The sequence below is a fragment of the Conger conger genome, chromosome 1 (genome assembly GCF_963514075.1).
Source record: "Conger conger chromosome 1, fConCon1.1, whole genome shotgun sequence".
In the NCBI taxonomy this organism is placed as follows: Eukaryota; Metazoa; Chordata; class Actinopteri; order Anguilliformes; family Congridae; genus Conger; species Conger conger.
Window position 1 is genome coordinate 72,385,372 of NC_083760.1, and position 8,690 is coordinate 72,394,061.

The following is an 8,690-nucleotide window of genomic DNA, read 5'->3' on the forward strand; positions in this document are numbered from 1 at the left end:
CCAGCTAAATCAGAACCAATGGTTTCACTACTGATACTTTCCACTACTGAGTTTTTGGATCCTCCATTCCCAAATAATTAATAAAGAACATTTCACCAGTTATATGCCTGTGTACTGTGTAAAATTCTTACTTGTAAGAGTGGCTTGATACATTAATTTAGCTGATACATACATTCATTTTAAAATTCTGGAGTCTTGCCCCATCATTGCAAGTTAAAATTATCCTTAAAAAGTCTGAAATGTTATGTTGCATGTGAAGTTTTACAATTTAGTCGTAACTATTAGCAATTACTACTCACCATTTTGTTGAAAAGAATAACTACATTTCAGGCATACTAATGACTAATTTTGTGGTGATCGTGTTAGCTGGAGGAACTGCCCAATAAACACAATTACTTAATCAATATACATTCAAACATACATCATGCATCCACATAAAATGTAATCATAGACATGTCAAAAGTTTATGGAAATATTTACTGAGTTTGAGAGAAATAATGAGGAAATTGAATAGATACCAGATACAGTGCAAGAGTTTTTCTGCTATCTTCCTAAAATATTCACTGTGCCTTTCAGGGAGCAAATGAAAGTTACAACCAGGTCAATAGAAAAGTGTAAATGCCACTGTGTTTTGTCTGATGGAAACTGGGCAGCATCAAGAACACATTTCCAGAGCTTCAGATAAACATATAACTGTAAATACCACATTTACACAAATCTTATGTTTCAAAAGCAGAGATGCTGTTTTTAGAAAAAAAAAAAGGGAAACCCTGGAAATATATACATAGAAATAAAATAGATTTTAGGCTCACAGGAACTTAATCTGCACCATGTTCAACGGTGTAAGTATAAGCACCTCTACAGTTTACATATTTTACCTTTGAGATTTGCTTTCACACATACATACTTTATGAAGACAGAGATCAACCATTTAGGAAATTATTACAATTCATGACTGCCATTTCTGCACTGCATACCACATTTTCTCCAATCATTCATTTCCCTGGAAATGTGTTTGCTGGGATGTCATTTAAATACTGATGTGATGACATCATGTGAGCAAATGGAGACAAATATGCAAACTACTTATAGGGACTAGCTAGCCAAAGCCATATGTGAGAAATTTAAATTAAGACATCTATTTTTATGAGACGGAAAACAACTCTTTTAACTAACCACATCCAGCAGTGTGCTGACAATTCACACGCAATTATGTGGCACCATGCATACAATCTTGAGAGGAAGCCTCTGCAGCCTGACACTTGCTTACATTTGTGCATCCTAATATACCTCTTTTGCTTCATCTTCTCAAACTGTCAAGTGATGTCATCACAGGTGCCCACTCAGTCATGCCTGCCTTTTAATCTATGCTCATTTAAGCCTTATAACCCTTGTCCAGGCTTCTCTGTGAATTAGACATTGGTCTCAGTGTAAATCTCCCAGCCAAAATAAATAAGAATAAGAAGATAGGGTGGGAGCAAAACCTCACGAATCATAACACAGCACCAGATCATATGGCAGCCTCCCTGTCTGCCCCTTCCTCAGTGTTACGCTGGAAAGCAGTGTTCTGCTTCTGCACAAGCTGTGCGTAGGCCCCGCCTTTCTTCAACAACTCCGCATGGCTTCCCTCCTCTAGCACCTCCCCTCCTTGGAGGAAGATGATATGATTGGCTTTTTCCACTGTGCTCAGCCTGTGAGCGATCAACAGAATGGCGCAGCGGCTTGAGCTCTTCAGCAGAGCCTGGTGAACCTAGGTACACAAGGGGAGATGTAAGCAAGAGCAAGAGCAATGTTCAGTGCCCAATTGATAACAACGAGAATTTACAGAGAGGGGTGTTAGGATAAGAGGGGGCACAGACATTCTATAATCACTAATGATACTACTGTACAAGGACACAAAGGAAGACGAGAACAAGTTTGGTGGAAAATAATGTTGTTTCTGCACAGCTAAATAAACAGTTATGCAGTTGTCAGTGTGAGGCTGATTGTCAGTGCTGTTGTGTGGGATCAGAGCGTGAGGCTGAATGTCAGTGCTGTTGTGTGGGATTAGAGAATGAGGCTGAATGTCAGTGCTGTTGTGTGGGATCAGAGCGTGAGGCTGAATGTCAGTGTTATTGTGTGGGATCAGAGCGTTAGGTTGAATGTCAGTGCTGTGATGTGGGATCAGAGCATGAGGCTGAATGTCAGTGTTATTGTGTTTCTGCACAGCTAAATAAACAGTTATGCAGTTGTCAGCGTGAGGCTGATTGTCAGTGCTGTTGTGTGGGATCAGAGTGTGAAGACATACTGTCTTCATAAAGTATGTATTCTCTGTTGTGTAGAATCAGAATGAATGTCAGTGTTATTGTTTGGGATCAGAGCGTTAGGTTGAATGTCAGAGCTGTTGTGTGGGATCAGAGCGTGAGGCTGAATGTCAGTGCTGTTGTGTGGGATCAGAGCGTGAGGCTGAATGTCAGTGCTGTTGTGTGGGATCAGAGCGTGAGGCTGAATGTCAGTGCTGTTGTGTGGGATCAGAGTGTGAGGTTGAATGTCAGTGCTGTTGAGTGGGATAAGAGCATGAGGCTGAATCTCAGAGCTGTTGTGTGGGATCAGAGCGTGAGGCTGAATGTCAGTGCTGTTGTGTAGAATCAGAGAATGAATGTCAGTGTTATTGTGTGGGATAAGAGCGTGAGGCTGAATGTCAGTGCTGTTGAGTGGGATCAGAGTGTGAGGTTGAATGTCAGAGCTGTTGTGTGGGATAAGAGCATGAGGCTGAATGTCAGTGTTGTTGTGTGGGATCAGAGAATGAGGCTCATTGTCAGTGTTGTTCTGTGGGGTCAGAGAATGAGGCTCATTGTCAGTGTTGTTGTGTGGGATCAGAGAATGAGGCTCATTGTCAGTGTTGTTGTGTGGGATCAGAGAATGAGGCTCATTGTCAGTGTTGTTCTGTGGGGTCAGAGAATGAGGCTGATTGTGAGTGTTGTTGTGTGGGATCAGAGAATGAGGTTCAATTGCAATACTGTCTGTACCAGGTGCTCGCTCTCAGTGTCCAGGGAGCTGGTGGCATCATCAAGAACCAGGATCTTAGGGTGTCCAATCAGGGCTCGGGCAATGGCAATTCGCTGCTTCTGACCCCCTGAGACCTGGCCCCCCTTCTCTCCAGCATCTGTGACAGAAGATGAATTGTAGTAATATATAGAGAGGTATACAGTAGTTATTATATAGAGGTTCAGGAGGTTCAATATCCAATGCAGTTAAAATATGCATCATTGTGCAGCTATAGATCCATCTGAACACACATGCATGCTTATGCAAAGATGCACACAACAAAGGAGAAACAGATAAACCTTGGCTGGTTATGTTATCGACATAACCAGTGTCAATATCAACATTATTCACAGCATAGCAAACACTTAGAAACCATCCACAGAAGCATCAACAACTACAGTGTTTCTCAGACTGACCTGTGCTGTATCCATTTGGCAGGTCAATGATGAATTTGTGTGCATTAGCCATTTCAGCAGCCCTGAAAATCTCCTCGTCAGTGGCATCCTCTCGACCGTATTTAATGTTTTCTTTCACAGAGCGAGCAAACAGCACAGGCTCCTGGCTGACCACAGCAATCTGAACGCAGAAAAGGAGAAGTCATTGAAATGGCTTGTTGGGCATCAGAATGGTTAGGGAACTGGTCTTGTATTTTCCCCACTAACATTCTTTCTACTATCACCATGCATTGTTTGCCATTTAGTATTCTGCAGTGGACAAAGACCACTGCAGCTGTATGCAATTGTGTGGTTTTTGTTGTAGGTACAAATTACATCATGAGGCAGCTACTTTGTGCATTCTCCTGTGCAGAACATGAATGGTACCTTTCTGTGCAGGTACTGGTTCTGGTAGCTGTGCAGTGGGTTTCCATCCAGCAGGATCTCCCCTTCCTGCGGCTCATAGAACCTTTCCAACAGACTGACGCAGGTGCTTTTACCACCACCTGAGGGTCCCACCAGGGCAGTGATCTCACCTGGCTTCAGCTCCAGAGAGAAGCCCTGGGAAACCATTCACAAAGCATTCAGTGTTCACAGAGCTGTCACACAGAGTATTTACAGGGAAAGGCACAGGGCATTCACTGAGCATTCACAGAAAATGGCATAGCCTATAAAATGACACACACACACATTTTAACACATGGTAAATGGTAAATGGCTGGCACTTATATAGTGCTTTTATCCAAAGCGCTGTACAATTGATGTTTCTCATTCACCCATTCATACACACACCTACACACCAACGAAGATTAGCTGCCATGCAAGGTGCCAACACACCTTGAGTACAGCTGTTTCGGGCCTCTTTGGGTAGGTGAAGGTGACGTTTTTGAACTGCAGATGTCCCTCCAGTGTCTCAGGGGCCAAAGAGCCATCAGCAGGAACCTGTGGCTTGCGGTCCACGTACTCAAAGATCTTCTCTGAAGCTCCAATGGCCTTCTTCACATGGGGGTAGTATGACATGAAAACCTGAGGGGACAATAGCCAAGCTTACAGAAAGCTCAATACAACTAAAAACAGTCACTTTCAACCTCACTGACCGCAACTCAACTCAGATCAATTCTAGTCCTAAATACCGAGTCTACTTTACACCCCACTCATAGGAATCAGTTCCTTTATCTTGCAAAGGACCAAATCACCCAGTGTGGAAACAAGACTCAAACGGACACAATATTGCCAGGGGCTGAGATTACATTGAAAAGGATCCGTACCTCTATAGCGGAAGTGAACTGCAGCTCATACAGCACAAAGGACACCAGGTCACCACTGCTGACAGCACCGCCTGTAACTAGCCTTCCACCATAGTACAGAATGCTGACCTTCAGGGCCAAACTGGACAGCTGGAAAGAAGTTCATTTTATTATTTTAAAAATGAGTTCATTTCAATGAGAGTTATGCCATGACTCTTTCATGGAAAAAAGTACTCTGTAGAGGCTAATCAGGTTAATATATACTGCTTTTGCCTCTGCTCAAAATGTATTTATAACTTTTTCATATGAATAGCTAACCATGGGTTTCAAGTGTAGAAAAAGAGGCATCAAGGGACAGAGATGGGAAGAAAATCGGATCATTTAACCCCCTTTTGAAACAATGAATATACGTGCTTTACTGTATGTATCTCTTCACAACTTGTACAAATTATGTGGTTTTGGCTACCTTTTCCATATGCTGCTTGCCCTTGGTAAATCTGATTTAATTATTCTTACAATGACATTATTGACCATGCAGGTGTGAAGTCAAATATCTGTGGACCTGCTCCTGAATTATGGCATCTCTGAAAAGCATCAGACTTACACTGTTGGTCCAGGTAGAAGCGGCATAAGCTGCAGCCTCCTGCTTGTTGAGGGAATATGTTTCCTCCAGCCGCTGCTGGTACCTCCGCGTCTCACCATCCTCATTGGCAAAGCTTCTCACTGTCTTCATGGAAGAGAAGGTCTCCATGGCAACATCATTGGCCCGAGCAAGAGATTCCTGAACTTGTGCTGACAATGACTGGAAGAGACACAGACACAGACACATAGTGTACACATTACTTAAATTACATAAAGTCTACGTACACAGTGGAAGTTAGGGAAGCCAAATAATAAATACTTAAACTGTAGTCACTGTTGGAAGTTGAATGGAGGAATGACTGGCCCTTTGCCTATTGTGCCAAGAGACTGTGTTTCTGGAAATCGGCCTTACCTGGTAGAACTTGCCAGAGAACTTTGGAATGACCCAGATGATGGGCAGCCCCAGGGCGGTGAAAATGGACAGCTTCCAGGAGAGCCGGAGCATGAAGATGAAGAGGAAGATGACACGCATGCAGTACCACATCAGCAGACTGAGCTTCTCACTCAGAGACTCGCTCATGGTGTTGGTGTCCGTGGTAATGCGTGATACAATGTCACCTGTGAAACGGGTGGGGGAGTATAAGAATGTACCACCTTCACTTTCATGGAAATAGTTCAGTCAGAAATCTAAATCAGTGGTTCCCGAACCCAGTCCTGAGGTGTGTATGGTGCAGAATTCTAACAAGATTTTTTTTTATGTTCAGAGGAATTATTTACCCTCTTAAGCTATATTATGTCAGAAATAAGTGTGGCCTGAAGAATAAAAATCCTATGTTCACATTGTGCTTACTGCACCACATTGCAAACCATTACAGAAAAGAAGGTAACAAGATTTTCGAGGTGATCAATATTCTAAAGTATATTTAAAACTGTGAGGTAACAACCACTCTATTATAATGGATGTGGCTCCCTTCTGGATTTTGGACTCTTTCCACCATGGCTTAACCACTGTGTGCGCTGTGTATATAGTTTATGTATGCATTCCATGTAAATGTAAATGTATGAGCCCCAGCAGCCATCTCACCAGTCTTCACTGTGTCAAAGAAAGCAATCTCCTGCTTCAGGACAGACTGGAAAACCAGGCCCTGGATGAAGGTGTGGATGCAACTCATGGTGATGTTGTAAATCAGGTCGCAGATAAACTCGCTGACTGCACTGAGAGTGAACAGAGGAAAGAGAATGAGGCAAAGATTACTTCATCGTTATGATCAGTATAATTATTACGTCTGTCAGGGCTACTTCTGGCCCTAAAGCAGCTTACCTCATTATAGTGATCAGGGACATGACTGTGATGGCGTGAGTGAAGGCTTCAGGGTCGTCCTCGTTCATGATCCAGTCTGTCATTTTGCCCGTGTAGTGGGGAATGGCCATCTCACCTGTGAATAGGCACACAGTGCTGTCATGGAGTGACTGCTTGCTTAGCTGTCTGCATTCTGTCCTTTAATACTAAAAATGTTATCAATGGCATTTAGGCCTCTATTCAATCTAACTGCAATGTACTTTGTCCTTCAAGAAAGAATTGACAGGGAAACATCCCTGGGATGGAATTAGGACATAAAGGAAATAAAAGTTTGTAACTACCCAGATAACAAGTGACCCCTGACCGGATCTGCACCAATTCTGGTCTGAAGTTGCTTATTATCTGGGTAATATTGCATCTGAAAACAACACCATACACTTTGGAACAAAACAAATGACTACAAAAAGTTGTTCAGCTTCAAAACAACTGTGACAGAAGTGCCAGCAGAGTCACTGTACACTACTGTACTGCAGTGATGAAGCAGCTTCATTTTGACATAAGGTTAGCAAGTTTATTCTTACCCAGGGAGGAGATCACCACAAAGAAGATGATTGCTGCAAACCGCTTAGTGTATGGGCGCATGTATCCCAGAAGTCTCTGCAGTGAAGCATTTTTTTTCTCTGGTTCCTTTGTTGTCTCAGTAGAGAGTGAAGGGATGTATTGTTGCCAGAGCAACGCAGACACAGCTGTGACTATGTACCCCTGCACTATCTGCAAGACATCACAATGTACTGTACAGTTAAGAAAAGAACAACTGCCCCCTTCAATTATTCAAAACAGCTATACTTCTTTTTCAGCTCTTTGCCTATACAATCAATGAGTACATTGCATACACTCTTGAATTAAAACCAAAATTATTCTCATACAAATACTTGGAAAAAATGCTAAGATATATCAGATCTTAGTTTTCATGAATGGTCACATCTGGTCAAGTGCTCTTAATTTTGCCATGGAATGGCAAATGGATGGATGACATACCCCGAGCCAGGAGTGCCATCCCCAAAGTAGCTCCAGTGTGGACTGCCCACAGACCCACAGAAGGGTGATGTAAGCTGGGGAGAGGAAGCTGTGCACCCCCAGTGTCAGGACCCAGTCCTGACCTCTCAACCACTCTGGGCACCCTGGGGAGAGGGTGAGGAGGAGCAGAAGAGATGCACGGAGCAGACCACCACCCCACAGAGCAAGAAAAGGATGGGAGACAACCGACGGCAAGAGCTGGGCCAGGCGCACTGTCTGCACAGCACAGACGTCCACGCACAAAAGCAATAGCGTTGAGAAAGCCATCTTCGGCATTTTAGATTCTGGGGGTGAGAGAGAGAGACATAGAGATTTGGATGAGGATGATACTAACCATAAAAACAGCACGCAAATTCACTGTTTAGATCAAGGACGCTCGGAAATTCCCTAAAAGTTCTGACAGGTTCAGTAGATCGTTTAGACTTTCGCTTTCACTTTCTGCTAGTTATAGCTGTGCCTATTTAGCTGACTATTATTAAATAACATTCGTATTATTTCTCCAAGCAAGTCATCGCTGTAACAGGTTAGCTAGCCACATTAAATTAAATAACACAAGTGTGAATTCGAAGTAATTTACGTGTTCGTGAGTCGAAGCTTATACTACTAGGCTACTTGGTGCAGCAGCCTCCCTCTCCTATAACGTAGATACACGAATTTGCTATTCTATGATTATTGTGTTTTAGAAAAAACAAGCTTGTGAAAATTTACGATGTAAATGATATAAATTAGTTACCTTCCTCCAAATACGTGCTTACTGTTGACACCGCTTTGTGACTTTGCGCTAATCAAAACCGAAAGTAGGCTGTAGACGGCAGAACACGCCGCCTTGTGGAAATGAGTTATCATAAATGCGGGTGGGACTTATTATTACAGGCGGAAAACTCTTTCCCCAAGAAAACGTGCATTCATTCAGACAACGCGGTCATAACTTGTTGTCTGTGCTTAACATGTTTCATGTGATATAGGGGAGTTTATGCTGTATGAAATAATTATGCTCTATGAATTAATTAATAAATGGTCTGG

The 8,690-nt window shown here is 42.8% G+C and overlaps 1 protein-coding gene across 1 annotated transcript; it reads right to left on the reverse strand.

Moving 5' to 3' along the window:
- Nucleotides 1-458: 458 nt before the first annotated feature.
- tap1 (transporter 1, ATP-binding cassette, sub-family B (MDR/TAP)) lies at nucleotides 459-8,492 on the reverse strand. Its single transcript, XM_061240267.1, has 13 exons — nucleotides 8,401-8,492; nucleotides 7,629-7,951; nucleotides 7,172-7,361; nucleotides 6,612-6,726; nucleotides 6,375-6,505; nucleotides 5,703-5,908; nucleotides 5,313-5,510; nucleotides 4,730-4,858; nucleotides 4,299-4,487; nucleotides 3,849-4,022; nucleotides 3,444-3,603; nucleotides 3,009-3,145; nucleotides 459-1,750 (listed from the first exon to the last, which is right to left on the reverse strand). The coding sequence occupies exons 2-13, from the start codon at nucleotides 7,941-7,943 to the stop codon at nucleotides 1,511-1,513; spliced, it is 2,184 nt and encodes a 727-aa protein (XP_061096251.1). The 5' UTR covers nucleotides 7,944-7,951; nucleotides 8,401-8,492; the 3' UTR covers nucleotides 459-1,510.
- Nucleotides 8,493-8,690: the final 198 nt, after the last annotated feature.